General features: G+C 38.4%; 6 protein-coding genes across 7 annotated transcripts; 3 read left to right on the top strand and 3 right to left on the bottom strand.

The window, feature by feature from the left end:
• Positions 1-628: 628 nt before the first annotated feature.
• Positions 629-2,811, bottom strand: LOC149038423 (uncharacterized). Of its 2 annotated transcripts, XM_089186059.1 has the most exons (2): positions 2,713-2,811; positions 629-2,140 (listed from the first exon to the last, which is right to left on the bottom strand). In XM_089186059.1, exons 1-2 carry the CDS (start codon positions 2,721-2,723, stop codon positions 754-756), a joined length of 1,398 nt encoding a protein of 465 aa, XP_089042185.1. In that variant the 5' UTR covers positions 2,724-2,811; the 3' UTR covers positions 629-753. The 2 variants fall into 2 exon arrangements, with proteins under 2 accessions (XP_089042185.1, XP_089042184.1); XM_089186058.1 differs by having other exon boundaries at positions 629-2,803.
• Positions 2,812-4,312: 1,501 nt separating this feature from the next.
• LOC149038424 (uncharacterized) lies at positions 4,313-7,277 on the bottom strand. Its single transcript, XM_089183667.1, has one exon. It carries the CDS (start codon positions 6,307-6,309, stop codon positions 4,615-4,617), a length of 1,695 nt encoding a protein of 564 aa, XP_089039793.1. The 5' UTR covers positions 6,310-7,277; the 3' UTR covers positions 4,313-4,614.
• Positions 7,278-11,013: 3,736 nt separating this feature from the next.
• On the bottom strand, positions 11,014-14,077 carry LOC113670760 (uncharacterized). Its single transcript, XM_027186952.2, has one exon. It carries the CDS (start codon positions 13,234-13,236, stop codon positions 11,617-11,619), a length of 1,620 nt encoding a protein of 539 aa, XP_027042753.2. The 5' UTR covers positions 13,237-14,077; the 3' UTR covers positions 11,014-11,616.
• Positions 14,078-15,187: 1,110 nt separating this feature from the next.
• Positions 15,188-17,673, top strand: LOC113670868 (uncharacterized). Its single transcript, XM_027187070.2, has one exon. The coding sequence runs from the start codon at positions 15,193-15,195 to the stop codon at positions 16,801-16,803; it is 1,611 nt and encodes a 536-aa protein (XP_027042871.2). The 5' UTR covers positions 15,188-15,192; the 3' UTR covers positions 16,804-17,673.
• A 1,439-nt stretch (positions 17,674-19,112) lies between these two features.
• Positions 19,113-21,314, top strand: LOC113670788 (uncharacterized). The gene has a single exon (XM_027186987.2). The coding sequence runs from the start codon at positions 19,113-19,115 to the stop codon at positions 20,691-20,693; it is 1,581 nt and encodes a 526-aa protein (XP_027042788.2). The 3' UTR covers positions 20,694-21,314.
• Positions 21,315-21,374: 60 nt separating this feature from the next.
• On the top strand, positions 21,375-23,763 carry LOC113670799 (uncharacterized). The gene has a single exon (XM_089183666.1). It carries the CDS (start codon positions 21,375-21,377, stop codon positions 22,986-22,988), a length of 1,614 nt encoding a protein of 537 aa, XP_089039792.1. The 3' UTR covers positions 22,989-23,763.
• The last annotated feature ends 123 nt before the right edge of the window (positions 23,764-23,886 follow it).

Here is a 23,886-nt window from a genome sequence, read left to right on the forward strand (position 1 = left end):
CGCTATCAGTAATAGTGACCTTAAATATTCCGGCAAAAATAGACTTAACCCAATTTATTCTAAAGTTCCAAACTATTCACCAGAGTAAGTTAGATGCAGTATTGGTAAACCTTTGCCCTTTAAGTACAACTGCTGATGCGCAACTGAAACGTCCCCTACTTTATTCTGAGGGGTGGGGTGAGGGTTAAGAAACGAGGTTGCACTATTTACCATAATGTCTCATCTCCCATTTACACTTAACAAAATTCAAGCAACTAAGAACTGATTTACTCTTCTCAGTTTAAGAATTAACAATACACGGGCTTATAGTACTGATATAACATTTCGATCGGTTCTCGATGTACGGTAAACGGAACAAAAGTTATCTCTAGAGACTAGGCTGAGTGATTTGAAAACTCTTTGCGTCTTTCACTAGCCTTTAAAGTGAGTTATATATAGAGAGTTATAGAGTTATCAAGCCTCTGTACCCCTAGAAATTGCAGTTCATACCTTTATTTAATAGCTATTGGTTAATCGATACAATATTAGTTATTATTAAACATTATGTGTGTGGTACCTCGGTCATTTTATTCAAAGAAATAACAAACACTTGTACAATTCTTTGAAAGAATAAGAGTCATGTCTCCAGATAAATTGCGTGAACCTTTCCATTTTACATCCAATTTGAGCTCGTAGTTATCAAATCGACACAAATATTACTTAAAGACGAAGGGAACTCTGATTTAGTCTACATTCCGCAACTATTGCGCACTCTCAAGAAAACGGCATTTTGCAAGGATGGTTAGTTTCACTGAACCGTCCGTGTAAAATCTCTATGATATACCCGCTGGACCACAATGCTAAGGGAACTGAATTAACAATTGCTACAAGTATATGTCTTTTCCATCTTTTCCGCCAAACAGCCATGACAGCCATGTTCTGATAATGAGTTTCTATCGCAAGAGATACGCTGGTGAAAAGCCACTCAATCACCAGTAAAATGGATGTTTGGATGGCGAACGATTCAAACAAATTTGCAAAGGATTCGTTTTCCACGTAAACAAGTTGATACAAGAAGAAAACGCCATTAACAGACACGATACCAATTGACTCGTACAACATGCTCATAATGGCAATATCAGCCATTAGTCTCTCACGGCGAGGAGTGCGGAAACTTCCCCAAGGAGCTGATTTTCTTTTCCAAAGCACGTGGTAGAAGTGATCAATGATAACCATGATGCTTCTTTCCAATACTTCTGCAACGCCGTGAATTATTCCAAGAGTAGCCATGGATTGTAAACTGTCTAAGTCGGCTTGCAATACTCGAAACATAACAGCTGAGCCAAAATACACCGGCGTCAGTAACACATAGGAATATCCCGGATGTGTAAATTTCCACAACCGCTGAACGGAAATCCTTGAAATTACTTTCAGAACAACTCCAACAAGCGGAGCGAAAATAGCGATCAGAAGTTTACCTTCTTTGTTTTGTTTGACGTAAACTGGGTATACAGAATTAGCTGCGAGAAAAGTAAGAATATCGCTAAAACAGGTCGGTAGAATCATTTGAAAGAAAAATGTTGCCCGTTGTCTTCTCGAGCGTCCACTCAAAAAATGCTTCATTAAAAGATAAACTTGCACGCATATGCTCATAAGAAACAAAAGACAAAGAGGGATCTTTTGCTTTGTGAAAGCCTTTGTCTGATTTATTTGCAACGCTTGAAGAGCAACACGATAAAGTGTGTCTAAGCCATACAATAGAAAAGTTGCTAGGACAAGCTTTCTCTTCACCCCGATCAACTGAAATGGGCGAAATAACAAAACCACACATACAAAGAACCACATGTATAGAAAGGCACAGGAGACGATACCAGATATTGAACTGATCCATTGAACTTGTACTGGAATTGACTCTCTAGAGTGAAACTGACAGCTGAGTTCAGTCTTATACGACAGATAAATGACCGACATGAATAGAAAGCCTACAACGGTAGACGTTATCAGTGAAATCAGTGCTCCAATATACATTGCTTTCCCCACTGTGAAAAAAGCAGATGGTCTGAGCTGCTTCCAAGCCATTGATTGATCTTCATCTTGTTGGCCGCCTAAAGTCTCTTCATTTTCCTCTGGTGCGCACGCGTCTATACATCTCACATTAAGACTTGATGGTGGAAGATAAAAAAAAGCTGTGTCCGTTCTATCGCTGTATTCTTGAAATATAAACTCGTCTACAGGATGATAATACCATTCTCGACCTGTGCTTTCCAATGGATCGTAGCCAAAGGATTCCGCTGTAAATTCAGGTTCTTCAGGATTGTAATGCTCTGTGACGCCTCGTGTGAAACTATACAAGATGTGACCAAAAACTTCTATCAATGTATTGCTACTCATTTTGGAATGATTTACTTTTACAACGAACGTTGAGATACAACAGGAAGGTTTCAACTGACTTTCGATTTCAATTTCAACATTCATATTTTCTCGATTATTTTCCAATTCTAATTGATCTTTCTAATGTGTATAATGTCATTCCTAAAAGTTGGACGTAGATGCACATGAATATGGAAACTTTCGATGATGCTTTGGACTTTCGATATTTTCTCAACTTTTTTCTCGGGAGTAAATATTCGGTATCGTAGGCGACATATCCTTCATCACTGACTTAATATCAGAACATGCACATAAACTATGTCGAATAGCGATTGATATACAAATTAAAGTAAAAAAGTTTACCCAGTTTTCATCTCAATGCGCAGTCTTTGCAGACAACTCGTACATGTTGTTACACTACAAAGGAAAACCACTGAAATTCATTCAACTCATTATTCTCAGTTATTTTTAGCAGAAAAGGAAATATCTATATTTGAACGGATGCTTTTACATTGATGAAGCTGAAGGGAATTCTTCAACATAACGTCAATCGTGCCGGTGTCAGGCTAAATTCTTTAACCACTAAAACAACTTATTTTGGGTCTTATATATTGTTACATCTCAGTAAGGAAATTATTATTTGATGTAAATATTCAATCAAGGATAATATTGTAAACAAAGATTCACGTGTAAAGTCAGCTTTAATTACTTCCTTAATAGGAAACGATTATTAAGTGAGCTAAATACATTGTGCCGCCGTCAAAGGAGAGTAATTTCGTTTCATTACCATATTATGATGCCACACTGAATTCAAATGTATTGGTGAAGTTGGTGCATTAATTTGTGCTCTGATGGTTGTGTCTGTATCAAGAAGGGTTACTTCTTTACATTTCGGTTACAAACGTGTCTACCGTTGAATACGGAGCGAACATGAAAAACTTTTATGAAGTATGTACTCAACCATAGTGCCAATGCCACCGCATTGACAATTGTCACAAGTGTCTCTTCCATCTTTCTCTCTAAACAGCCATGACAGCTAATTCTAATATTAAGCCTCGATCATAAGACACACGCTTGCGAAAAACCACTCAATCATCAATAGAATTGACGTTTGGGACTTTTCGAAGAGTTTTTCGTAATTGTTAATAAATTGATAAGAGTACAGAACGTTATTCAAAGTCACTATAGCAGCTGATTCATACTACATACTCATTGTTGCGATACTCAAACATTAGTCTCACACGACGAGGAGTGCGAAAACTTCCCGAAGAAGCCGATCATCTTTTCAAAATCACGTGACAGAAATATACTTTAGCTTAATCACGTGAACAAAGCCTGATCATTTACCATAATAATATTTTATGTTGACGGAGATTGCTCTATTGAGAAATACTTTTCAATTGCCATGGATAAAACATAGATGCAATCGCTACTATTTTAAAAAAAATAGAATTTACACCGAAATAGCGACGATGCTTTTTATTTCAACGCACTTCGGACTACCCATTGACTATAGCTATATGCAAAAAGGCACCTTTAAATTTACAGAGCGATTTCGATCCGAACAAGTATTTGACTGTATGATTTGACTCTCGTTGCCCCCAAAGTGTCGAGAACATCTGTGTAATTATCTGACTTTAATAATTAACCATATCCATAGCGAGGGATATTTGACAGAAATTAAAAAAAAAGGTGTGTTTCTTAGCACCACTGTAGTTTGAGATAAACAAACGCATGATAAATGGCGGTGGAGACTAACAGAACAAAACTAAGTCAACTAGACTTACACTATTTCAATTAAAAGAGTCAAAATAGTGCAAGTTCTTTTTCATTTAATTTCGTGACCATTAAAGCTAAGGATTATTACAACTTAAACGGTTCTTGATGATCTCCAAATGTTATAGTTTTGTTTGAGTTTCTTTTTTAATGTAACTTAAATGATTAATTACAAAATTTCGGTAAGTTTGAAAAGTGACATCATAAAAACATCGTGAAAGATACGGAAATAGGAGAGCTCTGCCCGCAAGCAACGGTGCCTTCAATCACACGAATGCGTAATAATCTTATTCTATGAGTTTCCAAGAAACGCCATCGAACTCCTGTAACTTGCTTTGGAATAATACGCATGCGTATATGCACTCACCTTGCAAGGTGAGCGCATTACTGGTATTAGATGCAGTTCGCGCAATGTTTCACTAGCTCATGATAATCAATTTTGAAGTGGGGAGACCTGAGAAGACTTAATTGTTGCCAGCCACACGTTCTTTAAGTGAAGGGCATTTTGCACGGGCGATCTTTAGACTCATCGAAGCGCCCATGTACAATATCTAGGAGGTACGGTGTCATCCAGAAAGCCACTGGAACCAGATTTGCCATTGCAACCAAAACGTGTCTTTTCCATTTCTTTCTCCAAACGGCCATAACTGCTATATTCTGATAATGAGTTTCGATGGCTAAGGATACGCCGGTCATAAACCATTCAATAACCAGCGCAACTGAGGTATGAATTGCAAATTCCTGCATCAGCTTTAAAAGTGAAATATTTTGTAAGAAGATGAACTGATACAAATACAGGACGCCATTAACAGACACAATAGCAGTCGATTCATAAAGCATGCTTAAAATTACGATATCAGCCATAAGTCTTTCCCGCCGAGGAGTGCGAAAACTTCCCCAAGGAGCTGATTTTCTTTGTAAAATTACATGGAGAATGTGATCGATGAAAACCATAGTGCTTCTCTCTATGACTTCTGCAGCACCATGGACCATCCCAAGAATAGCAATAGACTTGGTGTTATCAAGGTCTGCTTGCAACACTCGAAACATAAACGCTGCTCCAAAATACAACGGCGTAAGCAAGACGAACGAACGTCCTGGATGAGTTACACGCCATAACCGCTGAACGCATATTCGAGAGATCACCTTAAGAACGACCCCGATGAGAGGCGAGAAGATTGCTATAAGTAGCTTTCCTTTCTCATCTTGCTTGCCGTACATTGGGTAAATATAAGATGCTACGAAGATGCCGATTATCATAGAGAAACAGATTGGCAATATAATTTTTAAAAATAAATACCGCCTTTTTGTTAGAGTACGGAATACATTTGTTAAGAGATAAGTTTGCCAACATACACTGGAGAGGAAAAGTACGTTCAATGGAATCTTTTGTAACACAGAAAGTTTAGAACGAGATATTCCAAGAAGTTGAAGAGCCACGCGATAAAGTGCATCCAAAGAAAACAGAAGAAAAGCTACAAGGAACAGTTTCCCCTTCAACCCCATTATCTGATATGGTCGAAAAAGTAAGAGCGTACCTTGAAAGAACAACAAGTGCAGGAAAACACAACCTGTGATGGCAGACAAAGTTCTAATCCATTGTAGTTTCTCAGGAATTGTCTCCGCGTCATTATACTGGCAGTTGTTGATAGTTTGATAGCTGACGTAGGTTATCATTATATATAGTGCGCCTATTAAAGCAGCGGTCAACAGTGAAATCAAAGCACCAGTACGTAATGCTTTCCAAAATGTCGAAAGTGTGGATGGTCTGAGCCGCTTCCAAGCCATTGAATGATCTTCATCTTGGTTGTTGTCTAATGTCTCTTCGTTTTCTTCAGGTGTGCACGCGTCTATACATCGTACATTAAGACTTGATGAAGGAAGATAAGAAAAACCTGTATCCCTTGTGTCGCTGTATTCTTGAAATATAAATTCATCAAAAGGATGATAATACCATTCTCGACCGGTGCTTTGTAAAGGATCGTAGCCAAAAGATTCCGGTGTAAATTCAGGTTCATCAGGATTGTAATGCTCTGTGACGCCTCGTGTGAAACTATACACGATGTGACCAAAAACTTCTATCAATGTACTGCTACTCATTTTGGAATGATTTACTTTTACAACGAACTTTGAGATACAACAGGAAGGTTTCAACAGACTTTCGATTTCAATTTCAACATTCATATTTTTCCGATTATTTTCCAGTTTTAATCGATCTTTCTAATGCGTATAATGTCATTCCTAAAAGTTGGACGTAGATGCGCATGAATATGGAAACTTTCGGTGATGCTTTGGACTTTCGATATTTTCTCAAATTTTTTTTCTCGGGAGTAAATATTTGGTATCGTGGGCGACATATCCTTGATCACTGACTTAATATCAGAACATGCACATAAACTATGTCGAATAGCCATTGAGATACAAATTAAAGTAAAAAAGTTTACCCAGTTTTCATCTCAATGCGCAGTCTTTGCAGACAACTCGTACATGTTGTTACACTACAAAGGAAAACCACTGAAATTCATTCAACTCATTATTCTCAGTTATTTTTAGCAGAAAATGAAATATCTATATTTGAACGGATGCTTTTACATTAATGAAGCTGAAGGGAATTCTTCAACATTAGCTTAATTCTCGACGAAGAGATCAAGGTTCGTTTGAAATCATATTCTTAATGATTAGACTGCAATTACAGTAAAATAAGATCTTCGTAACCCAGACGATAGCCATAAATTTTCAGGCTCATTTGAAACTGAAAGTTAGTTGATAAAGATTGCATTCTTCGCGAGCTAATTCATCTCACGGCGGGGGCTGAAGCAGACCATCTAAGATTCTTCTCAGATATAATACGTATGTCAGGACAAATGATTATATCGATCATATTTACTTTGATGTTCACATAATTCCATGATCTCAAAAGCCTTTCTAAACATACCTTGTACGGAAACAAGTTGTAATATAAAGAGATTAGCCAGTTCGGCAAACTCTACTCTATCAGCATTGCCATAACGTCAATCGTGCCGGTGTCAGGCTAAATTCTCTAACCAACAAAACAACTTATTTTGGGTCTTATATTGTTACATCTCAGTAAGGAAATTATTATTCGATGTAAATATTCAATCAAGGACAATGTTGTAAACAAAGATTCACATGTAAAGTCAGCTTTAGTTATTTCCTTAATAAGAAAAGATTATTAAGTGAGCGAAATACATTGTGCCGCCGTCAAAGGAGAGTAATTTCGTTTCATTACCATAGTATGATGCTACACTGAATTCAAATGTATTGGTGAAGCTGGTGCATTAATTTGTGCTCTGATGGTTGTGTCTGTATCAAGAAGAGTTACTTCTTTACATTTCGGCTACAAACGTGTTTACCGCTGAATACGGAGCGAACATGAAAAACTTTCATGAAGTATGTACTCAACCATAGTGCCAATGCCAACGCATTGACAATTGCCACAAGTGTGTCTCTTCCATCTTTCTCTCCAAACAGCCATGACAGCCATGTTCTGATATTAAGCCTCGATCACAAGACTCACGCTTGCGAAAAACCACTCAATCACCAATAGAATTGACGTTTGGGACTTTTCGAAGAGTTTTTCGTAATTGTTAATAAATTGATAAGAGTACAGAATGTTATTCAAAGTCACTATAGCAGCTGATTCATACTACATACTCATGATTGCGATACTCAAACATTAGTCTCACACGACGAGGAGTGCGAAAACTTCCCGAAAAAGCCGATCATCTTTTCAAAATCACGTGCCAGAAATATATTTCAGCTTAATCGGGTGAACAAAACCTGATCATTTACCATAATAATATTTAAGTTGACGGAGATTGCTCTATTGAGAAATACTTTTCAATTGCCATGGATAAAACATAGATGCGATAACTAGTATTTAAAAAAAAAGAATTTACATCGAAATAGCAACGAAGCTTTTTATTTCAACACTCCTCGGACTACCCCATTGACTATAGCCATATGCAAAAAGGCACCTTTAAATTTACCAAGCGATTTCGATCCAACAGGTATTTGAATGTATGATATGACTCTCGTTGCCCCCAAAGTGTCTCGTAATCTGTGTACATCTGTGTAATTATCTGTCTGAAACAATTAGCCATATCCAGAGCGAGGGATATTTGACAGAAATTTAAAAAAAGGTGTGTTTCTTAACACCACTGTAGTTTGAGATAAACGATCGCATGATAAATGGCGGTGGAGACTAACAGAACAAATCTAAGTCAACTTGACTTAAACAATTTTAATTAAAAGAGTTAGAAAAGTGTAAGTTCTTTTTCCTTTAATTTCGTGACCACTAAAGCTAAGGATTATTACAGCTTTAAGTTCTTGATGATATCCAAATGTTATGTTTTTGTTTGAGTTCCTTTTTTAATGTAACTTAAATGATTAATTACATAATTTGGTAAGTTTGAAAAGTGACATCGTAAAAACATCGTGAAAGATACGGAAATAGGAGAGCTCTGCCCGCAAGTAACGGTGCCTTCAATCACACGAGTGCGTAATAATCTTATTCTATGAGTTTCCAAGAAACGCCATCGAACTCCTTAAACTTGCTTTGGAATAATATGTATGCGTATATGCGCTCACCTTACAAGGTGAGCGCATTACTGGTTTTAGATGCAGTTCGCGCAATGCTTCACTAGCCCATGATTATTATAATTAATTCAATTTTGAAGTGGGGAGACATGAGATGACTTAATTGTTGCCAGCAACATGTTCTTTAAGTGAAGGGCATTTTGCACGGGTGATCTGTACTCAAAACAACCATTCATGACTTAACGTGTCTATTCAACTTAGGATTACACCCAGTCTCTCACGGTTTCATTTCAACATAAGGCAAGTGAAAACACTACAATAAAAGCATACAACCAAAGGTAAAACAGATCTCAAATTGTATCATCCTCTAAATTTATTCCATATTTTATTGCTTTTGCGAGAAAACATATCACATCAAAGTCTTCCAAATTTATCATGTACCACGTTGGTAGTTTACGCTCCAAAACAACTACCAATGATTATTATGTTAACTGAGATTCGCTCCAGCGAAATATACCCTTCAATTGTCATGTATAAAAAATATAGATTGAAAAACACTATTAATGAAAAATAAATTTTTACAACGAAATACATACAGTGCTTTTGATTTCAACAGTGTTCAGCTTACTAGATAAGCTATATGCAAAAGACAACTGGAGATGTATTTATCCATTTCTATCCTGACTTAATTCTCGATGCTCTTTACGTGTCTCAGAAATCTGCGTAATTATCTAACTGAAGTAATTCATTTTGCATAATTTCTGCGAGGAATGTTCTTGACTATAATGCTACGGGGAACTTTGGTGACAATTGATACAAGTAGATGTCCTTACCATCTTTTCCGCCAAACAACCATGACGGCCATGTTCTGATAGTGGATGGCAAAAGATTGAAGGAATTCTACAAAGGATTGACTTGGCAGGTAAACAACTTGATATGGGCACAATACGGTGTAAACAGGCATGACACCAACTGATTAATACGACATGCTCACGATGGCGATTTTAGCTAATTAGTCTCTCACGACGAGGAGTGCGAAAACTTCCCCAAGGTGCTGATGTTTTTCTCAAAATAACCTGGCAGTAGTGATCAAATGCGACCATTATGCTCTTTTCTAAGACTTCCGTAATTCCACGAATTATTTCATGAGTCGCCGTGGATCATAAACAGCTTAGCTTAAACTCGAAACATCACCGCTGAGCCGAAATATACCGGTGCCATAAAGACGTAAACCAACACGACAAAGAGCATCGAAGCAATGCGCAAAGAAAGTGGCCAGAAAGAGCTTTCTGTCTAACCCCATTACTTGATAAGGACGAAATAGGAATAGCATATTCACAGGGAACCATATATAATAAGTAGTGCAAGATGCAATTTTAGAAATATATCTCAATCATTGTCATTGTATTGGAATTAATTCCCTGGGCCAGGACTGCATGGTAGTTAAGTGCAGTTTTGTAAGAGAGATCAGTGAACAACACGAAAAGAGAGCCTGTGATGGTGGCTGTTAGAAGTGAAATTAAAGCCCCGATGTACATCGATTTACAAAATGTGCGGAAAGCGGATTGTATGAGTTGCTTCGAAGCCATATCCTCATCTTCATCTTGCTGATCATGGCATCACAGCAAGAGTTCTTGATGACGGATAAAAATACCATGTAAATATGGCTGATTTTGTTTTGCGCATGTTTTCCCGCTTGACCCGTGGGCTTTGATTTGCACGAGGAATCATGCATGATAATTTTAGCACCAAAAAACCTCTTGTTTTCATTGTCACCCATCTTACTTCATTTGATCATATCAATATGTAACCACTTGACTTCATCACTAAATAAAAACCACTAAAGCACAGTTTAAAAGCCACGAACTACATCCTCTGAGGTGGGCGAGTGTTAGTTTTAAACGTGGGAGAAGGAAGCGCGAACAATCTACGATGCAATTGGAGGAAACCTTCCAACAAAGTGCTTAGTCTTACACTATCCCTTCACCCCACATTTCGTGACTATTCTATTCAGAAATACATACAGTCGCTTATGTTTAAGCAATTTTTAATTGAATGTCGAAAGTAATCCGTGAATGCTTTGTGTTTCCTTCACTTCACTCTTTGACTGGTCCAGAGAACTTGCGCAACTCTTTTAACCAATCAGATGCAAAACTAAAACCACTCACGACTTAGTACGTGCGTTTTCCTGCGCTTTAGGTAGTTTGATCAGTTTCATGTCGAGTTCTCATTGGTTCTTAAAGGTATTTTCTTTACTTGTGATTGGCTGTTGTGATTACATGTATTTTGGTTTTGGTTTTACGACTCATTCGAAAAGCCCTTCATGTCAGGTGATAGGACCACATTTAATGTGTACACTTAAATGCAGAACATGTTACAAAAAAATTTATCATCATCAAAGTTATTTGCATTATGTTAACAGTATAAGCTTTGAATAAACGGCCAATGATATTGTGTTGACGGAGATTGTACCCTAAATCTGCCTTGGAAAAAACCGTTTGGTGAAAATGTCTTTTACAAATAAGACAATTTAGACTTATCGACTAAACGTACTTTTGGTTCATACAATGTTGAGACAGTGTTGAGCGTATTTGGTTAACTATACGAAAACAAGGGAACAACAGATTTATATTTCAAAATCATAATTTTTTATCGTATCGAGTAACTGATTATTTGGTTGGGCTTTCTTCGCTTTTTAAGTGTCGTTAACATACTACATTTGTAGAAATCTCTGAATGAATTAATGAGTGATACCAAGTACATGGGATCAATCTGACGGAAACTGAACAGACACGTGTAGTTTCCAGTTGCAGTTGAAGATAAACCATTACCGGTGAAGAAAATGCAAAGATACTTAATGATATCAGATTAACCTCGGGGATTAGCAGAAGATACGTAAGTCATCAGTGGAACATGCATTCTTTATTACTCTTAAGTGAACGGCGTTCTGCAAGGCTGGTCAGTGTCTTTGAAACGCCCATGCAAAATCTCTAAGAGATACCCACTTGTCCATAATGCTAAGGGAACCGCGCAGACAACTGCAACAAATGTGTGTCTCCTCCATCTTTTTCGCCAAACAGCCACGACGGCCATGTTCTGATAGTGAATCACGATCGCTAGAGACATGCTGATGAAAAACCACTCAATCACCAATAAAATTGAAGTTCGGATGGCGAACGACTGAAGCAATTTTACAAAGGGATCACTATGTAGGTAAATAGCTTCATATAAGTATAAAACGCCGTTGACAGACACTATACCAATTGATTCATACAACATGCTCATAATGGCGATATCAGCCATTAGTCTCTCACGGCGAGGAGTGCGAAAACTTCCCCAAGGCGCTGACGTTCTTTTCCAAATAACATGGCCGTAGTGATCAATAATGACCATAAAGCTTCGTTCTAAAACCTCCGCAATTCCATGAACTATTCCAAGAATAGCCATAGATCGCAAACTGTCTAGATCTGCTTGTAAAACTCGAAACACAATCGCTGATCCGAAGTACAGCGGTGCCAGTAATACGTATGAATATCCCGGATGTGTAACGTTCCTTAGCCGCTGAACAGAAATCCTACAAATTACTTTGAGTACAAATCCAACCAGAGGAGCGAGGATGGCAATCAGTAATTTACCTTCATTTTTTTGTTTATTGTATGCCGGGTAAATTGTGTAAATTGTAATGAAAGTAACAATGTAACTGAAACAGGTTGGGAGAATCAGTTGTAAGAATAAATAAACTCGTTGCCTCCTCGAAAGGCTGACCGAGAAGTGGCTCGTTACAAGATAAACTTGCAAACATACACTAAGAAGAAACAGAAAGTTGAGCGGAAGTTTCGGTGATGTGAATGCCTTGGACTGTAAAACTTCAAAGGCCTGTAGTCCAACACGATAAAGGGTATCCAAGCAATACACTGAGAAAGCAGCAAGCGCCAGTTTCATTTTCACTCCGATTAACTGGTAAGGACGAAATAGAAGTAACATACTCACAGGGAACCACATGTATACAAAGGCAGAAGATAAGATCCCGGATATACATTTCATCCATTGTATCTGTGACGGAATTGACTCAATGGAGTGGAACGGACAGTCGAGTACAGTTTCGTAAGAGAGATAAGTGAACGACGAGAATAGAGAGCCGATGATTGTTGCAGTTAGTAATGAAATCAAAGTTCCAGTATACAGTGATTTCCAAATTGTGTGACAAGTGGAAGGTCTGAAACTCTTCCAAGCCATTGCTCTGTCATCTCTTCGCTGTTCGCCTCGTGTTTCTTCCTTTTCTTGGGGTGAGCAAGCGTCTATAACTCTTACAGCAATATTTCTTGACGGCATATAAGAGGAGCCAGGTGTGTGCCCTCTGTCGCTGTATTCTTGATAAATGAACTCATCCAAGGGATGATAGTTCCACTCTCGACCTGTACTTTCTAATGGATTGTAGCCCAAGGACTCTGTCGTGAACTCTGGTTCATCTGGGTTGTAAAACGCTATCACACCTTTCGTAAAACTGACTACCATGTGACCAAACACCTCTATTAGTGTGCTTGTACTCATGCTGGAAGGATTTGGCAGTGAAATCCACCACAAGTTAGCGTTAGAAGACTTCGACTTCGACTTCGACCTTTTCTAGGAAAACATTAGTCACGAAAGTGAAATGATAACATCATGCGTTGCATTTTGGGTAAAGGTACAACTTTGGGTCACGTAAGCGAACATGTTGAACAAAGCAGGAATGTACAGCTCAATGAAAAAGAAATTTGCGGCGTAAAATCAAGGAAAGGCGTCCATTTTTTAACTAAAGCGGAGGTGATAAGGTGGCTGAAGTGTAGAATGCAAACATTGAGGCGACTTAACCTTGAAAAGACCTAAAGACCATGTCATAAGTTGGTAGGTTGCTGTGCAACAAACTGCCTCAACCCTGAAGTTAAAGTGGGGTTCTTCCTGTTTGTGACCAAAAGAATCCAATAAACTACAGCTGGGATAAAAACCTACAGGCGTTTCCAGAAGGCAAAGTGCCTGAACAAAGATGGAAAGAGTTTGAAAATACGCTGCGCAAACTACTTTGTGTAGGTCTAGGAAAAGCAAACGCTTTTTGTACAGTATTGCAACATTAGCATCAAGAGGGGAAGTGTCAGGCTCATCTCTCGATTATTATGAGTAAGCAAACAGAAAAAAAAGGAGGAAATTTTCCTAATAGAGTACAGCACTCCTTATTCAAATTCTTAGGGGACACAATACCGTCGACTGCAAAAACCTTCCCTCGCTAAGCTTAAGCTGTTTTTAGAACTGTCAACGCTGTGTTTGAGAGTTTCCGGAAGAACTCACGTTTCTTTATACAGTAAGAGCAAAACCACGCGCGACAAAACAGCAATCCTCAATACGCCTGAAGCGGAAAGACTGCTACACTATATATTGAAATAAAAAATTATGAATTAGAAAAAAAGGTTAAACCAGTTTCATTCTCAGTCAATGTTAAAATTAAATTAATTCATGACCTTCTAAAATCTCTCGACATACAACTGACGTTTTTAAGGAATTTTCCCATATTCTCGTGTTTATCAAACATCATCAATTGTGATTGGTTGAAAAAAATACAAGAAAGTCATGACGATCCTACAGCCTTGAATACAATATAACAAATACAGAACCCGCAATTTTGTTTCCCAGCATTTAGTCACACAATGATAGTTCCTATCTGTTTGTCCGAGAATGTCACGCAATGGAAAAATTCTGCAGACCATATCGTTAATCTCCTATAGTATTCCGACGCTTTGATATTATGAAACGATTCCATCAAATGATTCCATTGAATAATTCAATCTAATGATTTCACAAAACAATTTAATCAAATTATTTGCATCAAAAAATTTCATCAAATGATTTCCATAAAATTATTTCCATAATATGGAAGTAGAGTGGAGTTGGCGTGTGTGAGGACATTTTGTAAAAATGGTCCCGAACCGTCAACTACTAGCGAAACCACGCGCGACAAAACAGCAATCTGCAGTACGCAGGAAAAAAGGTGGCAAGGATTTTTTTTCACAAATTTGATGAAAAATAAACTCCAAAATAATGTACATTTAACACTGAATTAATTAATTAATTCAAATCTGAACACTTGTTGAAACCGCACTCGTTGTTTGAGTTTCTCGTGAGCATAAGGACGAAAAGACGCACGTACCAGCAGCATGAACCAAACACTAACGGCCGCTATTGGGCTGATGGAAGCATTTCTTGATGATGCCAAATGGGTATATTGTATTGCACTTAACTGTCATGATTCTTACGGAGAGCCTCTCCGCTTCAATCTTAAGTGCGTTTCAAGTTCACAGAACGTCAATATATTCCACGCCTTCAGATCTACCGCATCAGCCAAAACAATGCTGCTGATTATAAAGTGAAAGAAGTGTTCATTTGTTTTTGACGCTGAGAGTATAAATAAAGCTGATAGACTGCTAAGAAAAAGAGGGTGTTTTGCCATGTAAATCTGCTGAGCACTGTTTGTACAAAATGAGCAGTACATTGATAGAGGTGTTTGGCCATATCGTTTTCAGTTTTACACGAAACGTGACAGAGCATTATAACCCAACAGAACCTGATTTCACGGCAGAATCTTTTGGCTACGATCCTCTACAGAGCACAGGTCTGGAATGGAATTACCTTCCGGTTGATGAACTTATTTATCAAGAACACGAGGACAATGAAGTCACAAGCCCGGATTATTTCGCGGCTAGCAGTCTTAACGTGAGAGTTCTAAACGCCTGTTTACCTGATGAAAAGCAAGAAATACAAGACGAACAGCAAAATAAAGATAGAGCCATGGCTTGGAAGAGACTCAGACCATCCGCCATCTGCACAGTTTGTAGGTCAATGTACATTGGGGCTTTGATTTCACCCCTGTCTGCTACCATCATAGGTTCACTTTATATGCTGATCTCCTACATCTCCTACCAAACTGAACTCAACTGCCAATTTCACTCACACGATTCCATTCCACTGAAAATACAATGGATTCGAACATTGTCTCAAGTGATAGCGTGCGTTTTCCTTTACATGTGGTTCTTTATAGCTACGCTTTTCCTTTTCCGACCATACCAGTTAAAAGGGGTTAAGAGAAAATTAATCTTCGTTGTCTTTCTGATGTTTTGTTTGGATACACTTTATCGTGTACTCCTCCAAGCCTATGGAATATCTCATTCGAAGATATCAACTTTAAAAAGGCTGCCACTTAACTTTCTATTTTTGATCAGTATATGTTGGCAAGTTTATCTTCTAACTAATCATTTCCGCATACTGTCAAGAGGGCGGCGCCCAAACTTATTTTTTAAAATACTGTTGCCAAGCTTAGTTACTTTCCTTCTTGGCATCCTCATAACTTCGTTTATTTACCCCGTGTACAACAAGCAAAATGGGAGAGGAAAATTAGTAATTGCCCTCTTTTCGCCCCTCAGTGGGGTTATCTTCAAAGCGATCTCCCGAATTTGCGTTCAGCGGTTATGGAACATAACTCATCCGGGATATTCATATGTCCTATTGGTGTCTTGGTATTTTGGCTCGGCGATTATTTTCCGAGTTTTGCAAGCAGATTTAGACAGTTTGCAGTCCATTGCCATTCTTGGGATAGTCCACGGCTTTGCAGAAGTCATAGAACGCAGCACCATGGTTTTTATTGATCACATTTTTCATGCTATTTGGAAAAAAAAATCAGTTCCTTGGGGAAACTTCCGCACTCCTCGCCGTGAGAGACTGATGGCTGATGTCGCCATCATAAGCATGTTATATGAATCAGCTGGTATAGTGTCTGTTAACGGTGGTTTGTACTTGTATCAACTCATTTACTTACGAAGCAGTTCACTTTTAAAGCTACTGCAGGAGTTTGCTTTTCGCACCTCAGTTCAGCTGGTCATTGAATGGTTTTTCACTAGCGTATCTCTCGCGATCGAGACTCACTATCAGAACATGGCTGTCATGGCTGTTTGGCGAAAAAGATGGAAAAAACACTTTTTGGTAGGGGTAGTAAATGCCGTGCCTTTAGCTTTGTGGACAAGCAATTATCTCATAGAGATTGTAAATGGGCGACTTAATGAGGCTGATCAGCCATGTAAAATGCCGTTTACCTGAGCGTGGGGGGTAAATAAAGTTTACTTACTCCGGCTTCTTTCGGGAAAGGGTTTTCACTTTGTGGTCTTGGAGTCTGTTAGTTTTTTTCCCTATGTAAAAAGCGCGGACGTATTTCCATTCAAGTTTTACCGACCTACATTTACCTACTCAAGTGAGAAAGGGTTCCACAGAGTGCCGAACGTGATTAATAAGGCAGTTCTTTGGTTTGCCATATAAAGCTTTGTAATTCACGATAGAAACAAGCGCCACGTAAAGAAAGTTTCCAACTGAGTGTCGAAAAACCAAAATCAAAGTAATCACAGTGACTAAACGTAACAAAGGTTTACAATATCATCAGCCAATGAGACCTCACAGTGAGAACAAGCCAACTGCTAGAACTGAGCGCGGGAAACGCGAATGACCAAGTCGCGACTGCTTTTAGTTTGCATCTGATTGGTAGATAGAATGGCGCGAAGTTTTGTAGACAATCATAGAGCAAAGTAAGGATAAAGCAATAGCACCTTAGATTAATTTCGACACTTGATTGAAAATTGTTCTAAATGCAACCAATAAAACGCAGCTTTCTGGCTAGTTATTACTTGATCACTTACATTCTGCCGCACTAAACGCCTCTTATTCTTTTGTTTTAACACTGAATTCTCATTGCGAGCTTTTTAATATTCAGACTTTCGCTAAGATTGTAGCGATTTAACAGCATTTCATCAAAATATTCATCAAAAATTGATTTCAGAATAAACTGATAGAAATTAGAATCACAAATTGATTTCAGAATAAACTGTGTAGTTGATAAAAGTTAGAAACAAGGAATGATTTTTATTTAGCATAACAGAGAATCAGAAGAAATCAATAAACTTGGGTTTGACATGATATAACTGACCTCTGGAACTGCAGAAAAGGCAAAAATTGTCCAACAAAAAATTATGAAAATGAAATGCTGGGTTAGAAGAAAATCAAAGAGGAATTAAATATGAGAAAACGCATATCGAAATTGCTTGTTATGGTACCAATTTTTGGATGCATATCAGTTCCGATTCTGTTTATGTCATCTCCAATTCTTCTGGATACGTGGGATCCAAACCTGTAGGTAAAATATCTCATTGAAAGTAGGACACATGTGGGGAGTTAGCTACTTCACCTATCACAAAAAGATGAACTCATAGTTCTGTACTAACTGGAGCGAAGGATACACAATCGATGAGCTCATCTCAGTGAGGGTACTTTTTCGCAAGAAATATGGAATCCAGTCGCTCGTCAACGACTTCTATCTATTTACAATATCACAATCTCATCGTCAATTTACATCCCGCCAGAGGTAATGCGGTTAATTTACAGCCTAAGCTTGGAGAACCGTGAATGCTGTTCAGGTGGTAACTATGCGTAACAAAACAGAAAAAATCAATGTGTGTGGATCTAACAAAACACATTTCAATTCATTTTGAAAACTGGCAAGGGAAAATTGAAACAACTATATACGTGTACAATCAAATTTATCGAAAAATTCTGAGCAAGGCAAGATTTCAACGAAAATTCCTCAAAAATTAGCACCTGAATTCTATCTGAATATCAATTGAGACCCACAGAAAAGTGCCGAAATCCTTCTTGAGAGTTCAACTTAATTTACTCAGATGAGGATCGAAAGTGTTCTACTCATAAAATACTCATACGTTTAGACTGAAAGGAACGGCTGAGAAACGGCTGAGTGAAGCACTTCCTAATGACGTGATACGTAATTTGCAGGACCAGATTTAGAGAGTTGTACACGTTGGAGCTGAAGTGATACTATATAAGGATAAGATATCAGATTTACAGGGAAAGCCTGAAGGATGTACAAGAAGAATGAAAGATAATAAACATATGAATGAAAGACTGACACGGAATGATGATTTCTTCCCCGAGGTCAATAGCAGTAAACTGATCGAGGAGTTCAATTAAATGAAGTACACCCAAGGATCTTATTTCACTCGCATTTATGGTTTCGATCCTCTACACGGCAAAGCTCGATCCTCCTTATGTTGAGCAACCTCAAGATAAAAAAGCTACAGCCACTTCATTTCATATCGATTTGTGCGACTCAAAGCGTGACTGAGCCGTGAAGATTTAGAACTGGTCTTCCTTCACTGAATTTGTTCGGGCACTACAAAAGATTACAGAGCCGCTAGGCAAGAAAATCAGAAACAATATCTCATTTTCGAAATTAGCAACAGTTGAGGCAACACATTTGGCGGCTCAAGGCATACATTACTCCAAACGGCTGTGAAAGAGGAAACGAATATCTCTTAGAAATTCGTCCGTGTAACTTCACCAAGAAAATGCGTATCATAGAAATATTAAGTCACATCATGTACAGTTTTACACGAAGTGTGGCAGACCATTACAGCCCAGAAGATTCAGAATTTACGGCAGAATCTTCTGACTACGTTCCTCTACAAAGCACGGGTCTAGAATGGAACCATCAACCGGTTGATGAGCTTATTTATCAAGAATACAGCCACTCTGATAACGGTTTTACTATAAGGGTGCTGGACGCTTGTTCACCAGAGAAGAACGAAGAAATTCCAGAAGATCAGCAAGATGAAGACAGAGCGATGGCTTGGAAGCGACTTAGACCATCTTCACTTCGCACAGTTCGTAAATCAATGTACTTCGGTGCACTGATTTCAATACTGACGGCTATGGTCATAGGCTCGTTGTATTGTTTGATCAGTTACGTATCTTTTCAAACCATGTTTAACTGCCAATTTCACCAAAAGAAGTCCATCCCCGTGAAAATTCAATGGATGAGAACATTATCTGATGCTGCAAGCTGTGGTTTTATTTACATGTGGTTCCTTGTGAATATCTTTTTTCTTTTTCGACCGCATCAGCTTCAAGGGCTGAGGAGGAAACTTATTTTCGGTACTTTTATGCTATATTGTTTGGACGCACTTTATCGTGTAATCCTTCAGAGCTCGGGAATATCCCATTCTAGGCTAACCAAAATACAAATGATTCCACTCATCGTTTTATTTCTTGTTAGCTTATGTTGGCAAGGTTATCAATTATGGAATCGCTTCCAAGTATTGTCACGAGGACGTATCTTTTTTTTTGTGCAAATTGCAGCACCGGGCTTCTTTACTTTTCTCATTGGTATCGTCACGGTGTATTTCACTTACCCAATGTACAACGAAGAAAATGAAAACAGAAAACTTCTTATTGCAATCTTTGCTCCCCTCTCTGGACTCCTTCTCAAAGTCATCGTGCGAATTTGCATTCAATCCTCATGGAACATCACACATCCGGGATATACCTACATCTTGTTCGTGCCTCTTTATTTCGGCTCAGCGATTTTGTTTCGAGTAATGCAGGCAGAACTTGAAAACATCAGCGCAATCACTATTCTGGGAATAATCCATGGGGCTGCAGAAGTTCTAGAACGAAGCACCATGGTTGTCATCGATCACATATGTCATGTTGTTTTGAAAAGAAGAGCAGTATCTTGGGGAAGTTTTCGTACTCCTCGCCGTGAGAGACTAATGGCTGATATCGCTATCATTAGTATGCTGTATGAATCAACTGCTATAGTGTCTGTTAACGGTGTTCTGTACTTGCACAAATTTATTTACTTAAAGGAAAACTCTCTTTCAACGTTATTCCAGAGGTTTTTGGTGGCGAGCTCAGTCCAGCTAGTGATTGAGTGGTTTTTCAACAGCATCTCTCTGGCAATTGAGACTTATCATCAGAACATAGCTGTCATGGCTGTTTGGCAACGAAAATGGAAAAGACACGTTTTGGTGGCGGTGATCAACGTGATCCCTTTAGCATTATGTTCTACGCTACCAATTATTCAATTTATGCACGGGCAGCTTGCTAAGTGCAGAACTGACCAGCCATGCAAAATGCCATTTTCTTAGAGTGACAGTGAGCCCAGTGTCCCCTCCGATGCTTGGACGCTCGGTTATACAATCAAGGAAATACTATATAGGGAAATTAGCAACAGTTATATATAGGGAAAATACTATATAGGTAAAACTGGCTTCGGAAATTTGTGCTTGGTTTGCGGATCTATAACAATTTGTTGCAGCATGTTCAAGCTTTGCGTCAGTAGCAAAGTCAAAAATTGATAAAACTCCCCCGAAAATTCAGCTCAAATGATTTATTTCTGTCTCAGTCATTGGAGATGATACGTTCTCGTCGTCATTTGAAATCAGGTTCAACTTAGGGCGGGGACAAAGCGGCCAACCCGGTTGAACAAAGTAAGCCTATCTTTCCTGCTCGGGCAACCGATTGAAAAACCTGACAGTTTATTTCAAATAGTCTTATACTGGTCAAATTACTATAAAGACTTTAAACCTTAGACAACTATTTAGAGCTCTAAAAGTTTCGGTTTCAGCTTCAATTTATAACCACTGCTAAAGTGAAACCACAATTTCAGATTTACCCACAGGAGGAGCTTAAGCGATCGTTCTAGACAGGTGAAAGAGAGACATGTAGTTTCATAGCTTAAAGAATAAATTAGTCTGAACGAGTGGGAAGACAGACGTGTCGCTTTAATAACCTCTTGGAAAGCTTCTATGTAACTTTTTCATTGCAAGATGAATAGCAGCACACTGATAGAGCTGTTTGGTCAACTCGTATTCAGTTTTACGCGAGGCGTCGCAGAGAATTACAATCCAGACGAACCAGAATTTACAACGGAGTCTTTGGGCTATGATCCTTTAGAATGTACCGGTCGGGAGTGGAATTACCTACCTGTTGACGAGCTTATTTATCAGGAATACAGCGATATGGAAGGCTCAAATTTGAACTATATGGCGGCGAACAGTCTTAGAATACGGGTTATAAATGCATGCTCACCAGAAGAAAACGAAGTTGTATATGACGAACAATATGGAGAAGACAGAGCAATGGCTTGGAAACGGCTTAGACCGTCAGCACTCCGCACAGTTGGTAAATCAATGTACGTTGGAGCTTTGATCTCAATTTTAACGGCTTCCATGATAGGTTCCTTGTACATACTGATAACTTATCTCATTTACACATTTGGAATCGTCTGCGAATTTCAGAAGTCCATTCCAATACAAGTACAGTGGCTCCGGACAGGTTCGGTGATCATCACCTGTGCCTTTGCTTACATGTGGTACTTCGCTAATATACTTAGTCTATTTCGCCCTCACCAGTTAAATGGGGTAAAACGAAAACTGATCCTAGTTTGTGTCATTGTCTTTTGTTTGGATGCAATTTACTGTATAATTTTACAAGTCTTTGGAATATCTCACTCACCGTTTTCTACGCTACAAAAGACCCCTCTCGACGCATCGTTTTTCGTAAGTGTATGTTTGCAGACCTATTTCTTAACAAACCATTTGCTGATACGAAAATCCAGAAAACAACGGGGTATTATTTTCATGCAAATGATTCTGCCCACCCTATCTACTTTTATTCTCAGTGCGACGATGATATTTCTCGTTTTTCCAGCGTACAATGAACAAAACAAGGAAGGAAAACTTTCAATCGCTTTATTTGCTCCCCTCATTGGTGTTGTACTCAAAGTCATCTCGCGAATCTTTGCCCAGTGGTTATGCAACATTACACATCCAGGATATTCGTATGTCTTACTTGCGCCGTTACATTTTGCATCAGCGATTGCGTTTAGAATCTTACAGGCGGACCTCAGTAGTGTGCAGTCCATGGCTATTCTTGGTGTAATTCACGGCGTTGCAGAGGTCATAGAACGAAGCACCATAGTCTTCTTTGACCATGTTTGTCATGTTATATGGAAAAGAAAGACAGCACCTTGGGGAAGTTTTCGCACTCCCCGCCGTGAGAGATTAATGGCTGATATAAATATCATGGGCATGTTGTACGAATCAACTGCTGTTGTCTCTGTTAATGGATTTTTACACCTATATCAATTAGTTTTCTTAAGAAATTATTTCATCTTAGAGCTGCTTAAATCATTTGCTATCCGGACCTCTATACCCCTGATAACTGAATGGTTTTTCACAAGCGTTTCTTTAGCGATCGAAACTCGATATCAGAATATGGCTGTCATGGCTGTTTGGCGAAGAAGATGGAAAAAACATATCTTAGTAGCAGTGGTAAATGCAGTGCCTTTAGCTCTTGCAACAAGTTCGAACTTAATAGACGTTGTTCATGGACGTTTTAATGAATCTAGTCAGGTTTGTAAAATGCCATTCGCCAGCTGAACTGCCAAACACTCCACCTCTACCTTTATTGGATTATAATGATGAAGTAACCGAGAAACTAGGAGAGAGCGAAAGTTTTTTCTTTATACTATCGTGTGCTTAACATGGATTTTTCCCAAGGTGTGCACAGTGTAAAAATTTTCTCTCCCAGGTATCTAGAGGACAGAATGAGCCGAGGCAAGAAACACATGACCACACCATACCATGACAATCGTATAACTTGAAACAGTAAGCGCGCAGTTACACGACATATCCAGACTTTACTTTTTTTGACTATATGTTACAATTTCTTTGGGTTTTTTTTTTCTCTATTTTTGTTTGGAATTTATTTTTGTAAGCATCTTTACCTTCCTACACCATCCTCGTCACCTTTTGATTAATTTACACCTCATACTATTTACTTTAATTCTCGAGCAAAATGTTATCGTAAAGTTCTCTTTCTTTAAAGGCAATTCCCTTGGACTCAAAACAACGTAATATTTTCTTACAAGACAGAATTTTTGCCGTATACTTAGAGGTGAATGGTCGAAATTATTCAGGGACGGTCTTTTGTTCAAGGTAGACTATAGTCTCAGTTCTGCGCACTGAAATTTTGAAATTCGCATTAGTTTTATCTATGTATAATTTTTCAGTTTAAACCCTCCAAACGGTTTTCGTTTGGCTTTGGCTGTTTGTACTCTCTCGGATCTTTTAGCTATTTAAGTAATCAGTTGAGTTTTCCTGTATTTGAGGATGGAACTAAACGAATTCTCTAAAGAAATGTTATTTAACTCCAGTGGTTCATTCATTGACGTAAAGTGAGTCACTGCTTTGTTTAATTACCAAAGTGATCATAAAAGAATAAAGGGGTAAGTTTCTAAAGAAACTGTGGTGCTGCGTCGGTGGGAGAGTATAGCAG

This window comes from Pocillopora damicornis, chromosome 10 (assembly GCF_964200805.1).
Source record: "Pocillopora damicornis chromosome 10, jaPocDami1.2, whole genome shotgun sequence".
Classification (NCBI taxonomy): domain Eukaryota; kingdom Metazoa; phylum Cnidaria; class Anthozoa; order Scleractinia; family Pocilloporidae; genus Pocillopora; species Pocillopora damicornis.